This window comes from Leguminivora glycinivorella, chromosome 21 (genome assembly GCF_023078275.1).
Source record: "Leguminivora glycinivorella isolate SPB_JAAS2020 chromosome 21, LegGlyc_1.1, whole genome shotgun sequence".
Taxonomy (NCBI): domain Eukaryota; kingdom Metazoa; phylum Arthropoda; class Insecta; order Lepidoptera; family Tortricidae; genus Leguminivora; species Leguminivora glycinivorella.
In genome coordinates this window covers 6037596-6060915 of record NC_062991.1, presented here as the reverse complement: position 1 = coordinate 6060915, position 23320 = coordinate 6037596, and the positions used below count along the sequence as shown (strand labels likewise).

Here is a 23320-nt window from a genome sequence, read left to right as displayed (position 1 = left end):
ATGTTTATTGAACTGTAACTAACATGCAGACATACACTCTGCACTGCTAAACAAACGAACCAGTTGAAACCAGGGACTCGCTATCCCTTCGACGAAACCCATTCATGTTTTTTCAAAGTTATAACCCGTATGACTAAGTAGTATCCTGACAATACAACAATGTCAATGAATACTGACTTGTTGCAAGATTTAATGTTGCTAAATTGTTAGGGTAGCCCAGGGGTATTTTAAACCGGTTCAAACCGTCTTAAATATCAATTGAAAAACTTTTATCGAAAAATGGTGGTCCGGTCCTTGGTTGAAACTGTGTCATATGAAAACGTCCCATTTATAAATAAATGGTTCTTACTTACACTATTTACAACTTTACAGTTATTATTATTTTACAGACCTACACCAACGGCAGTAAAATACACAACCGAGATCAAAAACCAGACTTACATCCTAAAAATCGCGAACGCCACAGAGGATGACGCCAGGAACTACACTTGCATAGTGCAAGGGGAAGCCAGGACTGAATACCTGAATCTAAGCTTCGCTGGGAAACCGGTCGCCATGAAATCTGACCCTAAGGCGGATGCTAATAATATTGTGCAGTTTAATTTGCCGGCGGATAAGAATAAGACGCTGACGCTCACTTGCGAGTTCGAGGGTATGTACTATAATAATTGTAGATACTTTTCACTAATCACAATGCATCATCGTCCTCCTTGCGTTATCCCGGCATTTGCCACGGCTCATGGGAGCCTGGGGTCCGCTTGACAACTAATCCCAAGAATTGGCGTAGGCACTAGTTTTACGAAAGCGAATGCCATCTGACCTTCCAACCCGAAGGGTAAAGAAACCCGAAGCTAATCACAATGCATGCAATGTTAATATCATTTCAAAATCTGCATGTCAGGAAATACCTAAAACTGCTGATTTGAATAAAACGTCAAAATCATCAATAAATAAAAAACTTCGTCCGTTCTTTGAGTTTCAAACTTTCTGAATGACATGGGTTGGATTTTGTATTATGTACATATGAAAACACAAACACATTCAGAACAAAACATAAATTATTAAAACATACATAATTGAAATATCCTATATTATCATCATGGGGGATTTTCCGCAAAGACACAAGGAAACTCGTCTATATATTACACATGAAACAGATAATTTATGTTGTTAAGTATATCACTTGTATCATGTTTAAATAAGTTTTCTTTTGATAAAGAGTACAGCTCAATTCTATTTATACATCAATTTCATCACATTTTCCTTTGCAGTCTATGACCAAACTGAGATCGAATGGATATTACAAAGATACAACGAAGAAGACATCCTTTTAAATGGAACCACAACCAAAAACATGAAAAAGCTCATCAGCACTTACAGTACGCAGATATCAAAAGAAACATTCGATATCCAGAATGGCACGCATATCTGTCGAGTTTGGGATTCCCATGGATACAAAAATCTAACCAGTAAAATACACGTTAAAATTGTCGCCCATCCCGTTGTCACGATCACTTTTGCTAAACCAGTCAGCTCGTCAGCAATTTATTTAAACTGGACGGTAAAACAATACAATTCTGACATTAAAAGATACGAATTGAGATACAAAAATACTACGGAAAATGACTACCACTTCAGTCCGACTTCCATTAACAAAACAGCGAATTTCTATGTTCTCAATGGATTAGCGAAGAACACAACATATGAATTGAAATTGAAGGTGGAAACTGGAGCTGGGAGTAATCACGATGAGGTGTCAAATTTGACGACATTGCCGAAAGACCCTGACTTCGTCCCTAATATTTCTATCAACGGGTTCACGGCACGTTCGATGACTATTGGTTTGAGTGCGCCGCCTACAGACGTTGCGGAGTATGTACATTATTACCAGCTTGAAGTGTGGAAGAAGAATGATAAGAACAATACAACGGAGAACGCAGTTCACATTAGGGATGAGAGGAACTTGCCTACATGTTCAATAACTCTTGATCCTCATACAACCTACGTGTTTAGGGTAAAGTCATTTGATCTTTTTGTATAAAAAAAGTAATGTAGACAGACATTAAATTATGTCAATGAACAAATAAATAAATGTGAGTGTATTTAAATAGTAAAATGTCCCACTTTGTTTTATCTGTACTTTATATGAATGAACTGACAAAGCGGCTGTAGTAACAATGTATTCTAATTTCAAAATTTGAGCATAATGCTTTATCTGTAAGGTACCTCATTAGGTAGCCGATAAAAAAAGACATGGCAAAACTAATTGTAAGAAAAAGACAATGGTACATAAAATTTAATGGATGGGCCCAGGATGTAATCCTTTATTTTTTGGGGATTTAGAAAGGAATACTCAAATGGGTTACCAGTTTAAACCTTCACTTGGGTTATCCTTGGGTTTTTTAAATGGTATCTTTTTCAGGCGAAAGCATGTTTCGAATACGGTGGCAACTACAACTGCTGCGGGAACTGGTCTAAGGAAATGGAAGCGATTGACTATGGATGGGATACCAAATGAGCCTAATAACTCTGTCATATACTGCGACTTTTCTGTGGAGCAGGGATATATGAATCTCACTTGGGAGCAACCTACTAGGCCCAATGCTGAGATTAAAGGGTATATGGTAAGTTATACAGGATTTTATTTAATTATGCTATGGAGATCCAACAGCTCTTGTAATCGAGAAATAAGTACACAACAAAAATGAGTGCAAATTTCTAATGGTTCGGCAAGGCGCATGTATTGCAGGCGTCCCTAGGTTATGGAGACCGCTTTCCATCAGACGGACCGTATGCTTGTTTGCCACCGACGTGGTATAAAAAAATGGAGCGGAATATCAAACGATTAATAAAAATGTTGTACGTCTTTCGGTGGTTGCCATTTTTTAACCCATCAACGGAGCTGTATCTTGACGTCCACCATGGTTCATGAATTTCATTATACATAGTCGTTAACCACTGTAAGAGATTTCGCCCGGTAGTCAATGACTCACGATATTTTGGCTTGGCAGTCTAATGGTCCTAAGGTCCATAGAATAATTATTATAGAATAGGACAGAAGGCCAAAAAACAATGAAAAGTACGTACATAATGAACATAAAATCTTTTACAGATGGAGGTGACAGGCAACGCGACTTATATCGACCGATTTGGCAAAATGAAGATGGACACTTTCGGACCGCTAACCAAGCTGTTCACAAACGAGACTTTTCTTGCCAGGTATCTGTTTAAATATCAGTTCATTGGGAAAATCTTACTGCGACCAATAATATACAGGGTTTTTGGCACATAACCCGATTAAATTATTTTCAAGACAAAAAGGACGGAAATGACACCACAAACCCCACAAAAAATTTATCGGATCATGTGCCAAATACCCTATACAGCGCGTAAACCTAATAAGGGCGATAAATGAAACCGGGCGAAAAATAATTCAATATTGTTATCATCAATTAAGAGGTGTATTTGAGTTACTCTTAATTTTCAGCCCATAATTAATTTTTGAAAAATTTCCCAGCAGCAATGTACTGTAAACGTGGTTGCGATGACAATCAATGACAACTGTCAACGAGCGTTAAACGCGAGTGTGTTTGCATTACGTTGCGGGCCGAATTAATTTGTATGGATAAATAAAATATTTCAATTTTAAGTAAAAGTTATCTAATTCCATTTTTTATGTCCTATACTCACCACCGTTAAGAGGTTCGCCCGTATTAGGTTTACACCCTGTATATTACATGATAAACTGGTACAACTAAAGAAAATAAAGTTAGACTGAAATAATGTATTTCCTAATTGTGATAGGATGGAACAGTCATGATTGTGGATGACTAAATTTTTCGTGAACCGTGTTTTTGCATGTTTTATAATTCAATTTGAATTGTCATGCGCCAAATTTTGACAGCCAGTACAGCACAATAGCAGTGTCTGACAATGATATCCGATTCAGCTAATAAATCAGCAGTTTAATTTTGAGTATTACATATAATTCGCAGAACAAAGATATGTTTTTATTTTATACTAGCTTTTTGCCCGCGGCTTCGCTCGCGTTAGAAAGAGACAAAAAGTAGCCTATGTCACTCTCCATCCCTTCAACTATCTCCACTTAAAAAAATCACGTCAATACGTCGCTCCGTTTTACCGTGAAAGACGGACAAACAAACAGACACACACACTTTCCCATTTATAATTAGTATGGATTAGTATGGATAAAATTGTAAGTAGAATATATGTATACTTCATCAAAGCTTAATATCGTTGTAATGCATGCTTTATTTTCTAATGATCCTACATTTTTAAATTTCGAGCAGTGATTGTGGAAACATTCTTTATGATTTGGTTACCTGCGTGACAGGCAATGCCTAGTGTAGGAACCAAAGCTAACTGATTGTAACTGATTGTGAATAAGTACCTTTAATGACTCAATAATATACCTTTTTCTTTCTTTTTTTATTAATATTCCAATTCCACATAACAGGGTGCCAGACTTGAAACCTAACATGAACTACACTGTCCGACTTATGGCCATGACGCGATCCCGTCGCCGAGGTCAGGAGAAGGTGGTCTACTGCACCACGGGCCGAGGCCCACCCGACTTCCCACCGAGACCGAGCTGGCGCAAGGTAATATAATTATATTATTAGTTCCGTTGTATGTTGTATATCCGAGATCTTCATTGAGAGAGTAACGTCGTGGACGTCGCATCAAACCGATAGATACCGCCACCGTTTGATGTAAGAGCTCCGTGTCACCACAGTATAATAAAGAGTACTATCGTACAGTATGGCCACTCCTGCTCCCCGCTGAAAGCACCGCCCACCCCCTCTCGGTTACCTCACAGTTACCGCCTGTCAAAAACGCGAACAGTCGACCTGTCATATTTCACTCATACAAGCACAGTACGCGTTCACCTACACGAGCTTAGACTCTGTGCTAGGAACGCGCCTCTTTCATATATTTGATCGCCAGTGTCCGAGGTGTGTCACGCTGCTGTGACGTGGGTTCCGTTTCCCCTCCAACCGGAACAAAAGGCCAGCGTGCCACGACTTGCTTCCGGCTTGTCATTGTTTCATCGACCGTCGTGATCGATTGTCCGCGGTTGTGGGGACGAGATGCTCTTATGGAACTTTCATCAAACCTAACATTAATTGCACAGTTCGACTGATGGCGATGATTTGATTTCGCCGAGCTGGCGCAAGGTAATCTATATATATAAACGGCAAAGTCCTGAGTGACTGACTGACTGACTGATTTAAATCAACGCACAGCCCAAACCGCTGGTGCTAGTAAACTATGAGCTATCGGCTATAAAAACGAACAAAAGATAAGCACCCCCGTGCAAATAAAAGAGACACGGCGATTTTGATAGCTCACCGCTGGACGACTATAAACATCGCAGTGTCTCTTTTATTTGCACGGGGGTGCCTAATTTTTGTTCGTTCTTTATAGCCGATAGCTCATAGCTTACTAGCTCGCGGTAGGACCAGTGCCATAGTTACTCGCCCAGCGGTGAGCTATCAATATCGCCGTGTCTCTTTTATATTTACACGGGAGTGATTATCTTTTGTTCGTTTTTATAGCCGATAGCTCATAGCTTACTCACCGCGAGCTAGTAAGCTCGCGGTGGGACCAGTGCCTTAGTACGGCGTTGTGTATGGAAGACTGATGTCAATGGAGGCAGCCGGACAATTTGGGTTATTGTACCTGGGGTTCAGGTCATTCCTATAACCCACCATGACCAATTTTGGCTCCCCATTGCGTTAGAGAAGGAAAACTGGTCTAATGCACTGACAGTCATGTTATCTCTTTTGTGGGCGTTTTAAAAACAGTTTTCTCATATTATATCTCTTTGCAGGTTGAAGAGAAAAAGGGGGATACTTCCGAATATTCTCTCAGAGTACGAGTTCCCCGGATCCCAGAGAGAAATGGACCTATCTGCTGTTACAGGTATGTGTCATTCACGAGGACCAGTTGTCACTTGCTAACGTAATTTTTCCATTGTCGTGTTCGCGCTCTTGGTTAGACTTGCTGTTTAAGCTCATGCGCGTTTTGAGAGCGTAGGCGGAGCGTTAGCGGAGCGCAATGATAGCGGTGCGCCGGACGAACGCTGGCGTTGCGCCCAGCGGACGCCGGCGGGAACTAACGTGCGCGGATTGCGAGCGGAACTTTCTAGCGGAACGCCAGCGTTCCTCCGGCACACCGCTATCAAAACGCTTTATGTGTGGCGGAGGCTTTAATCAGTTTTTGCTTAAATTTCTCGAGTAAACTAAGGGTCGGTTGCATCAAACCGTCTGTTTAGCGTTCGTAAAATTATTTGTATGGGTTTTTTCATAGACTGTCATTTTTTTAAACTGTGGTTGATGCAACTGGCCCTAAATGTGTTTGTTTCTTTCAGGGTGTACCTCGTGCGTCTACCGAAAGGCAAGGGCTGGATCTCCACCAACCCTCAAGATCTCCCGGTCATCACGTGGGCCGATGCGCACGCCGCAAACTCAGATTACGAGGAGGGCGCTTACGTCACCGATATATTCAACCAGTAAGATTCAATTTTATGGATCCGTAGGCAATGAGGACCCTTATAAGTTTCTCATGTCCTTTCTGTCTAGCGGTTTGTCCTTTGCAGTCTTACCACTATATTATAATACAAATACGAAGGTGAAATGTAAGCTTTTAAATTTCCCTAGTCAACTTGCTGACTGATGCCTCTTCTTCTGACAAAGCTGGTTACCAAAGCATAGGAAATTATAATTTCACGCCTCTTACAATCAATCGATGTCATTGTCATCATAGACTCGATTCGATGACGTGTTGCTGTTTTTTTAACAACTGCCAAAGAGTTATATATATATCCTCCTTTTGTACTTTTTTCATCATAGATGTCTCTCCTGAAAATATCACTTAATCTCTATTCAATAGTCGAATCTTTTTTTCAGCGAAAACTTCCCTAAAGTGGAACTTATACTCGGTGACAACTTAAGCGAAAGCATAACGCGTCCAGAAGGCAACAACACGTGCATCCGTTGTTTCGAGCGGCCACTGCGGAAAGAACCCCCTACCACTGCGAAGATTGCAATTGTCACCGCTGTTGATGAACCCGATTATGATGAGAAGACGACGGAAGCACCGAAGACTAAGAGATCTTTGGATATCAGGTAAAATTGCTGTTTACTGTTAAAATAAAGTATAGGTAGCTATTAGAACAGTAACAACATAATATAACTGGCAGGGCTCAGATACCGATAAAATTTTCAAACCGTTATCATGTACTTGCGGCAAAACCTTTAAATTTCGTTTTCGCTCGAAAAACCGCTATTTTTAAACCGGTTTTTAAGTGATCGCTTTCATAAAGGTTTCGTTCGATTAACCGGTTTAGAACAAAATAAACCGGTTTATTCTGTAGTATGATAGGTAATACTGTTCTAACCAAACAAAAAAGTCGCTGCGTGAACATAGGTATTTACGCAGCGCCGGTGCGTCTTGTCGTTCGTCGAATAAACCGGTTTATTTCGGTTAAAATAAAGTTCTCATAACGTTCGCGTTCTTTAAAAAGTTCGGAGTAAAACCGAACCGGTTATGAACCGGTAAAAAATAAACCGGTTCCGAGCCTTGATAACTGGTATTTTGATCGTCTATTGAGAAAAGAACCCCATATTACTGCGAAGATTGCTATCGTCACCGCTGTACCCGATTATAATGAGACTACAAAGTACCGAATACTTAGAGATCTTATGATATAAGGGACGTTTTTCGCTTACTATTCAGGGTTCAGATCAGAGATGGGCATCAATCGATTGATTTTTTAGTTAACTAATCAATCGACTAAAAATATCAATCGTCATTATTCAATCGCGATTGATTTAGTTGCGATTAAATTAGTTGTGTGAATGTTCGACTAACAACTAAATTAGTTTTAGTTTCAATCGACTAAATTCCACGAATAAATCATTAAAACTACACAGTCGACCGTTTTTGCATTTATATCTTATTTGTAACTACAAGTACATGTATACAACATTGGAGGTACTCGTATGTTGTAACTATGTTGGTTTGGGTGGAATTTTGTGGATTATTTTGAAGTAGATACATTCGACCGATTGAGCTAAAATTACGTATACACGTTTAATTTGTAATGCTTGAAAGACAATGCAATATTATAACGATATATCGGTAACGAAAAATAGCGAAAAACTGCAGTGTTCACAAGTAGCAAACAAAACAATTAAGTATGTTATTGCAATGTTAATACTTTGAATTATACGATACTGAGTAAATCTTAGACATAGAAATTACCAGTATTTTGCTGTCTCTGTCGATAGTAAAACTCTTTTTAGTGGCACGTGGTGACAAAACATTGGGCTAAATGACTAATCCTACTTACCTGGAAATAATTTCATTTTGGTGCAAGGGCCGACGCATCTTCTAAAAATAAGACGTTCTATTGAATCAAACATCTGCATATTGTTTATCTATTATCTACGCGCACTATTTTGTTGTCATTAAAATATTTAAACCTCTTTGTAATGTAAAGAACTCTCAGCGTTAATTATTGTTCATCTTCCTTGCACCATTCTACATTCAAATTTATATAATGGCAACAACGAATTTCACGATGTTTTTATTGAATTCCTTTAATTTTAAGGGAAGGTTCCTTAGGTCAAATACAATGAATTGCTCTAAAAAAACTAGCGACTTAACTCTTACGGTTGTAGAATTATTCAAAAAATAAATCAAACAATTTTTTTTTGGAAATGTATTTAAACCAGTCAACCGGGTACTTTTATTGTGTTTTTTTATTGTTATTTTACTAATGCACAAACAAAGTACCCATTTTTTATTTACCCTTAGATAAGAGAAATTTAATCCAATTTCAAAGTGATTGTAGTAGCAAAATAATAGTTAGAACACCGATCTAACTCCTTAGAAATGGTTAAAATATCTTAAGTAGGTAATACATGATGATATGTTTAAACATTCGTTAAGATGTCCTAATCAGTCTGTCAACATTAGTTGCGAGAAATAAGTCTAACTAATTAGTCGATTACAAAATGTAGTTGTCCGAAATCAATCGGCAACTAATTTAGTTGCAACTAAATTAGTCGCGCTCTATACAACTAAGATTGATCATTCGTGGTTTTCAATCGTCAGTCGCAATTAAATCTTGTAATTTTAATCGTTAATCGTTAGTCGATTACATTTTGCCCATCTCTGGTTCAGATAATGTTAAGTTCTAATAGCAACACGGCTTATAACCACCATCTACTGAGAAAAAAAACCCCATACTATTGCGAAGACTGCTACTTGCTAGTCACTGTTGAAGCCACAGATGTCATATATACCATAGATCAAGCAAACGTATCTACTTAGCGTGTCAAATGAACTCAGTGAAATCCACTGAGTTGTCCGTCTTTACTCGCAGCTTGCAGCTTTCGGGCGTCAATTTTTGTAAGTTGAAGTCAACCAAAACATGAAAAATGCCTCGTTACGTGATATTCAATTGCAACAACACAAAAATTATGAACAATCAAGAGCCTGAGATAAATTTAAAATTACAGGCAAGAATCAACTTCAGTACAAAATTTGACACGCTCGGCCCCTATACAAATATATGAATTTGTTTCTTCTATCTAAATTAAGTTCTGTGGTTGAAGCCGATTACGTTTAGAAGTGAAACTACTATTCACGGTTGATATTATGTTAGGCTTTTATTCATATAGCAACAACTATTATTTCGACCGTCTACTGAGAAAAGAACCCCCTACTCCTGCGAAGATTGTTCGAGTTACCACTAATCCTGTAATCCAAATTATTTTAATTTATCTCTTTTGTGTTACAGGGAAGACCAGTTAATCGCACCTACAGATGGGAAATTGGATCCTTCAGTGAATTATACACTCTTCGTTGAATTAATACGTAAGTTTTTTAGGCCCTTATTGCTTAATGCAACTGTACAGTCAACCTATTGGAACCCTAGGCCACTCTACAACAATGTCAAAATGACAAGCAATAAGAGATTTCTTACAATCAGCGCGATAAATGATAAAACATAAGGCCGACCCTATCGCACTTACAAATAGTGCGATAAGGACGGCCTGCCTGATTTATAACGTCACTTTGATAAGTTCTACAGTGACTTAGGGTTCCAATTGGTTGATTGTACATATTTAGACATTCAACAATACACTCGTATTATCATATTATCTAACTCGCCTTTCGGCTCGTTTCGTAAAACAACGCTCGTGTTTTGATGCCTCTCATTATGTACATACTAGTCACAAATATAACTATTCAATTGTAAGTTGCAAATTGTATTTAACTGTGTATGTGAGAAGTTAGAACATAAGATTTCTCTATTTTATTTTGTAGCGGGAACCGACGATCCATCTCTATACAGCAGTTACACCAATGCTCTGAACACGGCCATACCACCGCAGATTATCGCTGCTAATAACATGGAAACGGCATTACAGGTAAAATTTTATTTCTGCTATTTTCAATTATTATTATTATAAATTAATTTTATTTACCTACTAGCTTTTGCCCGCGGCTTCGCTCGCGTTAGAAAGAGACAAAAAGTAGCCTATGTCACTCTCCATCCTTTCAACTATCTCCACTTAAAAAATCACGTCAATTCGTCTCTCCGTTTTACCGTGAAAGACGGACAAACAAACAGACACACACACACTTTCCCATTTATAATATTATAAGTATAGATTACCGACTTTTTAGAGTATAATAAACTACACTGTGTGCGAAAGGGCGATTATATTTATCTGGTAAGGTACAATTTTATTCCTGTCTCTGTCTTTCAATAGCCTAAGTGCGAGATTCATTATATGTGGTTTTATGTGGTTACAGATCTGCTGCGGGGTAGCTGCTCTACTTCTATTGGCTACAATAATCTTCTGTGTCGTTCATACACGTCGTGCGCGTAAGCAGCCGCTACGTCACGCGCATGTCGAGCTCAACCCTATACAGGCTGCACTAAGGTAACAAATAACACATCTTATGAGTCAACACTGGTAATAGTTTTCTTCAACTTGTGTCTTTTCTGCTCAGAATGTTATTTTGTCCCCTACGAGATTTAATTGGATAAAAATTTGGCATAAAAGTAAATTACCTTTTTCTTGCACCATGTTTCTTCCAAAAACTGTAGAAATCGAGGGAAGGTCTTCTAAGACGGTTGTCGCGTAGCTTCCTCACTGACCCGCTATCAAAATTTATCCTGTATAAAAAATATGAGATCAAGAACACAGATAAACCCCTTCTAGATCCTCGATGATAGCTCATCATCATTTCAGACCTTAAAAAATATTTGATTCGAGAATGTTAGATTTTGTTTTTTTAATATTGTAATTATTTTATAAATTGTTAAATTGGATATTTTATCTCATACACCCATGAAATTGTTTAATTTATTTTTAGTTTAAGTTTAGTCTATAAGTATTCACTCTCGATTTTTTAAATTATTATTTTGACATGATTTTGTAAATATTAATTGCCTGTTTTCCAAATATTTGCACGCCTGCATGCAGACTGAATGCACGGATATATTTATTTTGTAACACCTTATAACTGTGTTCTATGCAAATAAATTCTTTGAATCTTTGTTAATCGCCCACTGCTGAGCATAGACCTCCCTTCGTGCACGGAACTTATCCCGGTCCTGGGCTAATCTCATCCAGAAGTGCCCCGCATATTTATGCGATGGTTAGATTGTATATCTCTCCTCCTTGTTAAGAATAATCTTATCCACAGATATGTGGTGGGTCACATCGGTGGTCGCACACCGCTAGTGTCCGCCCCACCTCCGGACATGCCACCCATCGCACTAGAAGATCTTGCTGCTGCCTATGCAGAGCGACAGGCTGATTCGGATTACGGTTTCCAAAAGGAATTCGAGGTACAAACCTTAACTATTAAATACATTAGCCGACGGTAAGAACAACTTCGATTTAAGGAGGAAAAAAAAACATCAATGTTGATGAAAAGAACATCCTTCACACCGCTAGGTTGGCGCTCTGCTTGCAAATTATTATTTATTTATTACAATAATTAGCACTAACAGTTAAACCTTACGTACTAATTTATAATAATTCAAATGCTAGCGACACAAAGTGAAGTAACGAAAAATTAGAATGCCACAGTTTTCATATCTAATAACAAAATAAGTGATTGACGGGTGATGTGTTCTTATAATACAAGCATCGCCAAACGTTAGCGTACTGTACAGATTTGATAGCTACTAGTTTTGTTTGTCCAGGTGCAATTCGAAAACGCATATCGTCTATCCTTGTCTATTCTTACCCGACTACGGCAATGCAAAAGGAGGTTATAACAATCGCGTTTCTAGTACTCTGTTTTAAGAAAAGTATGTAGTAAGTAGTAACCCCTTTATAAACGTTCACTAAAGTTATCAAGCCGATAAAGTTCGTTTGTCTCTTTCTGTCACACTTAATACGTTGGAAAGGGACAAACGAACTTTATCGGCTTGATAACTTTAGTGTACGTTTGTGAATAAGGGGGTAAGTATTTAATATCGTTACAGCTGCTACAAATGCTCCCCGAATGCTACCCGGACCGCACGACACACGCTTCCGAAGCGCGCGAAAACCAACCCAAGAATCGCTATCCAGACATCAAGGCGTACGACCAAACGAGAGTCAAGCTCTCACAGATAGATGGCATCACTGGCTCCGACTATATCAACGCCAACTATGTCATGGGATACAAGGTTAGTACCAGAAAATATCGAAAAACCAGGCCGGGTGAAGGTCCAGCCTCACAGATAGATGGCATCACTGGCTCAGACTATATCAACGCCAACTATGTCATGGGATACAAGGTTAGTACCAGAACATATCGAAAAACCAAGCCGGGTGAGGGTCAAGCTCTCACAGATAGATGGCATCACTGGCTCCGACTATATCAACGCCAACTATGTCATGGGATACAAGGTTAGTACCAGAACATATCGAAAAACCAGGCCGGGTGAGGGTCAAGCTCTCACAGATAGATGGCATCACTGGCTCCGACTATATCAACGCCAACTATGTCATGGGATACAAGGTTAGTACCAGAACATATCGAAAAACCAGGCCGGGTGAGGGTCAAGCCTCACAGATAGATGGCATCACTGGCTCCGACTATATCAACGCCAACTATGTCATGGGATACAAGGTTAGTACCAGAACATATCGAAAAACCAGGCCGGGTGAGGGTCAAGCTCTCACAGATAGATGGCATCACTGGCTCCGACTATATCAACGCCAACTATGTCATGGGATACAAGGTTAGTACCAGAACATATCGAAAAACCAGGCCGGGTGAGGGTCAAGCTCTCACAGATAGATGGCATCACTGGCTCCGACTATATCAACGCCAACTATGTCATGGGATACAAGGTTAGTACCAGAACATATCGAAAAACCAGGCCGGGTGAGGGTCAAGCCTCACAGATAGATGGCATCACTGGCTCCGACTATATCAACGCCAACTATGTCATGGGATACAAGGTTAGTACCAGAACATATCGAAAAACCAGGCCGGGTGAGGGTCAAGCTCTCACAGATAGATGGCATCACTGGCTCCGACTATATCAACGCCAACTATGTCATGGGATACAAGGTTAGTACCAGAACATATCGAAAAACCAGGCCGGGTGAGGGTCAAGCCTCACAGATAGATGGCGTCACTGGTTCTGACTATATATCACTGGCTGGCAACATCTTGCTGCTTCACCTGGCGTCGCTGGCTATATGCGTCGTATGATATCGTCTAGTGTATCCTTGGCTTCAAGTTCTCTTACAATAACAGCCCACTAAAGTCCGTCATCTAACTAAAGGTATACTTTCTATTAAGTCAGCATGTTTCATTTGTCATTAAAATTGAACCTCGGGTAAGCCGTTGAATTTCTGATGTTTGGCGGGATCGTCGTTCGATCGCGTCGATTTTATATTTACAGATTGCACTTTTTTTCTATGCAATTATAGTTTCATTTAGATTGCAGTGAGCCGCGCTGTTAATACCACTTGCAATCCGAATGAAAATTACACAAAAACGATAGCTAAACTAGCAAAAACTAATCATTCCAGCCGAAAATTGACGCAATATACCGCATTTTTTTGGAAACTAAGGCACTGGTACCGCCAAAAGCAGGAAGCGATGAGCTATCGGCTATAGAGACTTGATGATAGCGCGAGCGAGTTATAGTTCGCCTAGGGTTGTAAATAGAAAAAAAAAACAAATGTTTTTTTTTTTTCAGAATTATGAAAAAAAACCGAGCACCATGGTTTTTTTTTTCAAATATGGTTTTTTTTTTCAGATGAACAAATAATACAACAATAACGGTTTTTCGTGAGTTGTAACGTGTTTCAATAACAATAACGTACATTTTAATTCAATTAACATTCAGTATACAAACGTTTATTGGGGAATCCCCGATGCTGCGTGTTGCGTGGAGAGGCGGTGGTGTTGCCAACAGTAAATAGTGATAACTACCAACTACAGATTTCGTAAATGTTACTTTTATAAGACCAGAAATTAATGTTATTTTCACTAAATTCGTTTAATAGTTAACATTAAATCTAAAAAACCGTATAAAAGTATTAACTACTTTGCAAATTTTGAGATTTCGTACTTTAGAAAAAAAACATACTCCAGAACACAGAACTTAATTTAGATAGAAGAAACAAATTCATATATTTGTATAGGGGCCGAGCGTGTCAAATTTTGTACTGAAGTTGATTCTTGCCTGTAATTTTAAATATGTCTCAGGCTCTTGATTGTTCATAATTTTTGTGTTGTTGCAATTGAATATCACGTAACGAGGCATTTTTTATGTTTTGGTTGACTTCAACTTACAAAAATTGACGCCCGAAAGCTGCAAGCTGCGAGTAAAGACGGACAACTCAGTGGATTTCACTGAGTTCATTTGACACGCTAAGTAGATACGTTTGCTTGATCTATGGTATATATGACATCTGTGCTCCAGAAAGAAAAACTGTTTTTTTTTTTCACGGTTTTTTTTCATGTTTTTTTTTTCTCAAACTAGAAAAAAACCGTTTTTTTGCAACCCTAAGTTCGCCGCCGAGCGATGAACTTAAATCGCTCGCTCTCTCTTTAATTTACACGGAAGTAATCATTTCTTCGTTTCTATCGCGGATAGCTCATCGTTTTCTCGCTTTTGGTGGCACCAGTAGGGCTAGCACATGATTGTGGCCGCGAGATAGACTACCCGTCCTTATGTCATATACAATTATTGTCCCAGATTTGTAAGAACCTCTTTTTGACACATGACAGCGTCCACAATACGCAAACTCGCGCAACCTAATGAACTTTTAAATAAAATCCTGTAATAATATTTAAAAAAATCAAGAACTTAAAAACAATGTTTCGCTTACTTTAAACCAAAGAGGATATAGCTTTAAACATAATCTAGCACATGTTACATTTTTGCGGATCTTCGTTAGTGAGTATTTTACGATATTAATTTATCACGCAGGATTTACTTATCATGTCATTTATCATTTTTTTTATTTTTAAACTAGTGCTGTGGCAGTCTGTCATTTCGATTCAAATGACATTTCAGTAAGTTGATAGAAATCGTATATTTGTTTAAGCGCCTCCTTGTACATAGGGCCTAATCGATTCAACCAATTCGAAATTAATCGTTATATTTGGCAAACGACACGTCTTAGCCACATCGCAACATACTTCAAAACAAATGTGTCAAAAATGTGAACTTACAAATCCCGGACAATAGACAAACTGCTTTGGACTCAGTGGAGCGCAAAGCCAGGAGGATGATTGGCGACAAGAAGCTAACGGCCAAGGTCTTTGGCCCATCGTCGGAAAGTCGCCAGTCTGTCGGTGTTTTACAGGTTGCACTTCGGGGAGTGTGCTCAAGAGCTACACGAGCTTATTCCACCGTCCCCATTCTACCATCGGACTCTGAGACGCACTGCCGGTCTCCATCCTTACTTGGTAGATATTCCCCGAATCCGCACGAAGCGCTTTGCTTCTTCTTTTCTTATGCGCACTGCCAAAGAGTGGAAATTCTTGCCGGCGGCTGTATTTCCGAGCTCATATAACCCGGCAACCTTCAAATCAAGTGAACAGGCATCTTCTGGGCGAGCTCACTCCATCGTAGGCCACATCTTTGCCTTTGGCTAGTCTGTGTAATATGCGGCTCGTTTCTTTGTAAGAATTTTGTAGGTATTTAAAAAGGCGGCATTTCGTAAACATCAAAGCAGTGAGCCTTCTGTACTTGTACTATTATATATTCTGTGGTAATAGTAAGCCCATTTATAATAAATAAATAAAAAAGACGTGTTATCTATCTCGCGGCAATCATGTGCTAATCCTACAGTGCATAAGGGTGGTGGTTACAGCTTACAACACTATAACTGTGTTTTGTCTATTGATTTTGTTTTCATTAATTGTATAACTTGTGAAGTCCTTCCACACTAAACATCTCTGCTCCTTCCTCTATTATTTCCAGTTAAAAGAGTATGAGAAGGAAAAGGTGGAATCTGAAGGGTATTGGGATAATGAACAAGTGTCGGAAACCGGAGAGTATAACCATCGGGTAAAATACGTGTTTTCTTGTATGTAACTAATATTGGCTGCTATTTTTAACCCCTGACGCAAAAACGACGGGGTGTTATAAGTTTGACGTGTCTGTCTGTCCGTCTGTCTGTCTGTCTGTCTGTTTGTCTGTCTGTGTGTGTGTCTATTGTGGCATTTCCTGAACGGATGAACCGTTTTCAATTTAGTTTTTTTTATTTAAAAGTTTTATGACCCATGTTTCATTTTGTGCGGTCGGGGGTTTTTTCAAAATTTTAATTTTGTGGTTAGGTTATTTATGTTATCTATTGTTTCCCGTCAAAAGTTTTATGACCCGTCATTTTGTGCCTCGATGCAAAAAACAAAATAAAATTTTGAAAAAACACATGGCTAAGAACACTTCCAACTAATTCAGCTTTCTAACAAAAAAACTTCAAAATCTGTTCATCCGTTCGGGAGCTACAATGCCACAGACAGACACACACATAGACAGACAGACAGACATGTCAAACTTATAACACCCCGTCGTTTTTGCGTCGGGGGCGGGGGTTAAAAAGAATACTATTTAAAATGAGACGCCATTCATATATAATGCGAATTTTCCTATAAATCACTTCAAAGAAATGTCACATTTATTTAGCAATAAAAATGTTACCGATGGTCTTCGTGTAATGCTTAATTAGGAGGCTAACTGACATTTTATCCCTCTCAAGTGATGTTGATGTCACTATGCGGTCTGGCAAATAAATAGTAGAAAATACTTGTAGCAACTATTATAACACTTCTGCATAAGAAACAGTAAGTGTTGGTAGGATATAAAAAAATAGTTAAATTCTACTTATTTTTTGCCAAGCTGTAACCATAGAGGAAATAAGTTAGGGAAGAGTTGTAACTCCATACATCAGTAAATGCGAGTTATTTGTAGTGACATCTATCGTCATTCACTCGTCAATCACGCGCCAACTAGCGTAAATTATCAGTACTGCTACTCGACACTAGGTGCCGACAGTATTGCGTCTGCCAAAAATGTAATATTAAAACAGTTTACACCTTATATTATAAGCTGAAGTAATTGAAAGCAAAGTACTGATTAATACTATTGTAATATTAGCTAAAAATTGTTGAGCAATAGACTTTTTGTTCGTCGTGACGTCTATTGACAAGTAGCAGTACTGATAATTTACGCTAGTTGGCGCGTGATTGACGAGTGAATGACGATAGATGTCACTACAAATAACTCGCATTTACTGATGTATGGAGTTACAACTCTTCTCTTACTTATTTCCTCTATGGCTGTAACTCACTACAGTCATTTTTTATGACTTGGCAACACATGCCGCAGTCCGTAACTACGGCGGCTGCAGAGGAACGCAACTGTTAACCTTTCAGTGTGCCTCGTCTCCTCATTATTTAACTTAGCACCTGTGTCTTCCGTCTATAATAATTGTGCGTATACCTATCTAACGTGTATGTCTTTCCCTCTGCTTGCTAAGGATCAATCGGAGCCTAGCCAGGTACTGCTGATTGCGTTGCTTTTGACTGTTTGTTTTTTTTTTTGCCGCTCTGTATACATATAATTCTACATTTCTTGTTTTTACATGTTCTTGTTTTTATGTGTTGCAAATAAGCGAAGATATTATGGTTTTACTTTTATAACGTTATTAGTTTTGTTAAAATAAACATGTACCCGAATATAATATCGAACCTCCCCTTCTGAGTAAAGAAGTCGGTTAAAAATGTTACGTTATAAGTTTTGTTCGTACTTTAAAGTCAGTCCAAGATATGTATGCAACGATTTTGACAGCCTCGCCGGTAGAAATGTTATTTTAAACGACAAACTTCGATTAAATTATGACATTTACTTAACCCGTTTACAGGAAGAGCTATCAAAATAGTTGCTAAGTTATCTTGGCCTGACTCTACTTAATAACTCAATGATATATAATGAAAAATAATTATTTCACAATAAGAAGAAAAAATTAAAGTCTTTCGTTGAATTATTGGTAGAAATTATTCGTTTAAAAATTGTGTTTTAATATGAAGATCCTTATAAGTCCTTTTGTGCGTGCTAATTTTTGTATTTAAACTTTTACCAATAATTCTTTAACCTAGTCTTTCAAAACATATCCTATAGCCCTTGTTCAGACACAGCGGAAACCGCGCATTGTCAATAATTCTATAACAGGTAACCTAGTCCTTCAAAACATATCCTATAATCTCATTTTTCTCGACAGGAACACAAGCAGTTCATTTGCGCGCAAGGCCCAACGGACACGACAGTGAATGACTTCTGGCGAATGATATGGGAACACGGACTAGAGCTGATTGTGATGTTGACCAATTTGGAGGAGTATAGCAAGGTAGCCAAGGGTTCTTTGTTCCCACTAGTACACAACTCATGAGATTCTGTAGACTTCTTGATGACCCAGGAGTATAAGCAGTTCATTTGCGCGCAAGGCCCAACGGACACGACAGTGAATGGCTTCTGACGAACGATATGGGAGCACGGACTTTGAAGGAGTATAGCAAAGTATCCAAGGGTTCTTGTTCTCAGTAGTACAAAACTCACAGACACTGGATTTCTGAACTGTGGGAGTGCTGGAGGAACCATGTAACTATCATATCCGCAAGTCGACAACCATTGCGCATATATAAACGAGATAGCGCCCTCTAGCCACTTCAGCTCCTCAACGAAAACTAGCAGTCTTAAGATTGCTAAGTACATATTAAAAGTTGTTTTATTTTCAGGTGAAATGCTCAAAATACTGGCCGGATGAGGACCGCGGCTCGCGAGCCTTCGGCGCCATCACGGTACATCACGTCTCAGAGAAACGGTAAGAATATACACTTTATGATATGACTCCAAAGAGGTATGGAAGAGGACATGCTGCGCCGACTCTAAATAACTGGGATAAGGGCAGCCGAATCATAGTATAATAAAGAGTACTATCGTACAGTATGGCCACTCCCGCTCCCCGCTGAAAGTGCCGCCCACCCCCTATCGGTTACCTCACAGTTACCGCCTGTCAAAAACGCGAACAGTCGACCTGTCATATCTCACTCATACAAGCATAGTACGCGTTCACCTACACGAGTTTAGAATGTGTGCTTAGGAACGCGCCTCTTTCATATATTTGATCGCGTGTCTGAGATGTGGCCGAATGATTATCCTGGAATGTGTATAGATTGCAGTTGAGACGGTACTGAATGTGTGAAAAATGTTCTTTGTATTTCGATAGGTAAAATTATTATCTTCTTTGTTGCAGATACTCTGATTATATAGTGAGGGAGTTGAAAATCGTAAAGCAAGCCACCAACTCCGAGGGCCAACCGATCGTGGAAAACAACGGCGTAGCCAAAAGAAACGGAGGTAAATTGCTACTTGTAAGATACAAACACGGGATTTATTAAAATGACAGGCGCCTTGTTTTTTTTGGATATATAAACTGTAACTATTGAATTGACGTTTAATGTATCTGTGCATTTACGAAATAAATAAATATGAATATTAGCAAAGCCTTACGGCTGCAAAGAGATCAAAATGCCACAAATTGTCTTGAAAAGTGCTCAATTTGGTCGAAAGGACTAGAGCTAAATATTTAGTTCAATTAAAAAAATTGCTGCAGGCCACAGTTACGTCACTGTACCAGGTCTTGTGACCTAATGTGAGAATCGAATCGAATCTTAAAATGTTTATACTTGTTCTAGATTGCAAAGACCCAGAAAGTGGGAGCGCGCCCACATCCCCACGGGAAGTAAAGGACAACAACACACGCATTGTGCGACAGTACCACTTCCTTATGTGGAAGGACTTTGCTGCGCCTGAGCATCCGCAGTCCATACTCAAGTTCATCAAGGTAAGGAAGTTGCTAACCGGTCCTTAAAGTCAAGGTCGCCACAATACTTGCCCCCTAGTCTATCGCGGACGTGACGGCTTGGATAAACATTGCACGACAAACGAGCCGTACCAAGACACAGCGAGACATTAGCGAGATTTGATTCCACAGTCAAACTAAATAGTTTTGTACAAGATACAAGATACAAGACATTTATTGATAAAAGTCAATGTTTTACACGTCAAAAAAGTTTACAATTCATTATTATAAATTCAAGGTTACATACCTACATATTTAGACAAATAAATAGTGGTACAGCGTAGTCTAAGTTAACATTAATGTCAATTATTATGATATATTAAAAAAAATACAATTATTGAATTTATTACATGAGATAAAGTGAGTAGGTACCTAACGATTAGTGCACAGTTCAACAAATTCGTCAATGCTGTAGCATGCTAAGTCGGTTAACATTGATTTAAGACTTCGGTCAAACTTTTTGTGATCGCCAGTGACTTTCGGGCCCTTGCGAGCCTGCAACGCGGGGGAATTAAGCGGTTATTTCTACGGGCCTGCGAGTGGGTAGCGTATTGATTCAGATTGGTCCTAACATACTTACATGCGGTTAATATGTAAACACTCGGAAGAGTAAGTATCTTGAGTTTTGTAAATAAACTTTTTGCGGGATGATCATACGACTTCCTGCTAATGATGCGGACAGCGCGTTTCTGCAATTTGAAAGGCCTTTCGCGGTCGCCCGCCGTCGCCCACAAGTCGGCACCCATGATAAGAACAGAGTGAAAATACCCATAGTATGCCTTTAACACATTGTCATGTGACAAGGTCGGAGCTATTCTGGAAAGCGCATAACATGCAGACGACAGTTTATCGCACATACGGTCAATGTGAGGGGCCCATGTGAGACCGGAGTCCAGGACGAAGCCTAGGTACTTCACCTCATTAACTTGTGGAACCTCGATGTCTTTAAGTTTTATGTTATCTAGTTTGTTGTTAACGTTATGCCGTTTGTGGAGCTATATATTTAAAATAATGTTCTTGTGCCAACATGTGTAGTCATATCATCCTCCTTGCGTTATCCCGGCATTTGCCACGGCTCATGGGAGCCTGGGGTCCGCTCTGACAACAAATTCCAAGATTTGGCGTAGGCACTAGTTTTACGAAAGCGACTGCCATCTGACCTTCCAACCCGAAGGGTATCTAGGCCTTATTGGAATATGTGTAGTAATTGAATAAATAATAAAACAGAGATCATCTTATCTGTCGTTCACACCTACAGCACAGTATAATAAAGAGTAATATCGTACAGTATGGCCACTTCCGCTCCCCGCTGAAAGCGCCGCCCACCCCCTCTCGGTTACCTCACAGTTACCGACTGTCAAAAACGCGAACAGTGAACCTGTCATATCTTACTCATACAAGCATAGTACGCGTTCACCTACACGAGCTTAGAATGTGTGCTAGGAACGCGCCTACTTCATATATTTGATCGCCAGTGTCCGAGATGTGCCTACAGCCACCATTCGTCGCTGCCAATGTTGCAAAATACGTTTAAAATGCTTCTGCACATTCTACTATAGATGTCGTTCTTTTTATATACTTTTCCCAACTTTTTCAGTATGAGCTTATCTTTTTCAGCGTATGAACGAAGCATGGTCGCACCTAATGGGGCGGCCCGTGGTGGTGCACTGCTCCGCCGGCGTCGGCCGCACCGGCACGCTCGTGGCCCTGGACTGTCTGCTCGAGCAGCTGCGTACTACCCGCCGTGCGGCCGTGTTCACTACTGTTGCTGAACTGCGCCGCCAGAGGAACTTCCTCGTGCAGTCGCTGGTGAGTCTAACTACGGCCAGGAGCGGCTCACTGCTCCGCCGGCGTCGGCCGCACCGGCACGCTCGTGGCCCTGGACTGTCTGCTCGAGCAGCTGCGTACTACCCGCCGTGCGGCCGTGTTCACTACTGTTGCTGAACTGCGCCGCCAGAGGAACTTCCTCGTGCAGTCGCTGGTGAGTCTAACTACGGCCAGGAGCGGCTCACTGCTCCGCCGGCGTCGGCCGCACCGGCACGCTCGTGGCCCTGGACTGTCTGCTCGAGCAGCTGCGTACTACCCGCCGTGCGGCCGTGTTCACTACTGTTGCTGAACTGCGCCGCCAGAGGAACTTCCTCGTGCAGTCGCTGGTGAGTCTAACTACGGCCAGGAGCGGCTCACTGCTCCGCCGGCGTCGGCCGCACCGGCACGCTCGTGGCCCTGGACTGTCTGCTCGAGCAGCTGCGTACTACCCGCCGTGCGGCCGTGTTCACTACTGTTGCTGAACTGCGCCGCCAGAGGAACTTCCTCGTGCAGTCGCTGGTGAGTCTAACTACGGCCAGGAGCGGCTCACTGCTCCGCCGGCGTCGGCCGCACCGGCACGCTCGTGGCCCTGGACTGTCTGCTCGAGCAGCTGCGTACTACCCGCCGTGCGGCCGTGTTCACTACTGTTGCTGAACTGCGCCGCCAGAGGAACTTCCTCGTGCAGTCGCTGGTGAGTCTAACTACGGCCAGGAGCGGCTCACTGCTCCGCCGGCGTCGGCCGCACCGGCACGCTCGTGGCCCTGGACTGTCTGCTCGAGCAGCTGCGTACTACCCGCCGTGCGGCCGTGTTCACTACTGTTGCTGAACTGCGCCGCCAGAGGAACTTCCTCGTGCAGTCGCTGGTGAGTCTAACTACGGCCAGGAGCGGCTCACTGCTCCGCCGGCGTCGGCCGCACCGGCACGCTCGTGGCCCTGGACTGTCTGCTCGAGCAGCTGCGTACTACCCGCCGTGCGGCCGTGTTCACTACTGTTGCTGAACTGCGCCGCCAGAGGAACTTCCTCGTGCAGTCGCTGGTGAGTCTAACTACGGCCAGGAGCGGCTCACTGCTCCGCCG

The 23320-nt window shown here is 40.6% G+C and overlaps 1 protein-coding gene across 1 annotated transcript in view; it reads left to right on the top strand.

The window, feature by feature from the left end:
- The window catches only part of LOC125237316 (tyrosine-protein phosphatase 69D), a 56884-nt gene that overhangs the window by 14307 nt on the left and 19257 nt on the right, over nucleotides 1-23320 (top strand). The window contains 20 exon segments of the mRNA XM_048144305.1: nucleotides 390-652; nucleotides 1272-2019; nucleotides 2423-2624; nucleotides 3113-3219; nucleotides 4478-4622; nucleotides 5855-5946; nucleotides 6395-6535; nucleotides 6933-7151; nucleotides 9833-9909; nucleotides 10363-10466; nucleotides 10855-10985; nucleotides 11755-11899; nucleotides 12545-12730; nucleotides 13459-13623; nucleotides 16499-16585; nucleotides 18798-18923; nucleotides 19312-19397; nucleotides 19830-19933; nucleotides 20272-20420; nucleotides 22056-22247. Coding sequence (XP_048000262.1) covers nucleotides 390-652; nucleotides 1272-2019; nucleotides 2423-2624; nucleotides 3113-3219; nucleotides 4478-4622; nucleotides 5855-5946; nucleotides 6395-6535; nucleotides 6933-7151; nucleotides 9833-9909; nucleotides 10363-10466; nucleotides 10855-10985; nucleotides 11755-11899; nucleotides 12545-12730; nucleotides 13459-13623; nucleotides 16499-16585; nucleotides 18798-18923; nucleotides 19312-19397; nucleotides 19830-19933; nucleotides 20272-20420; nucleotides 22056-22247 — 3469 coding nt within the window.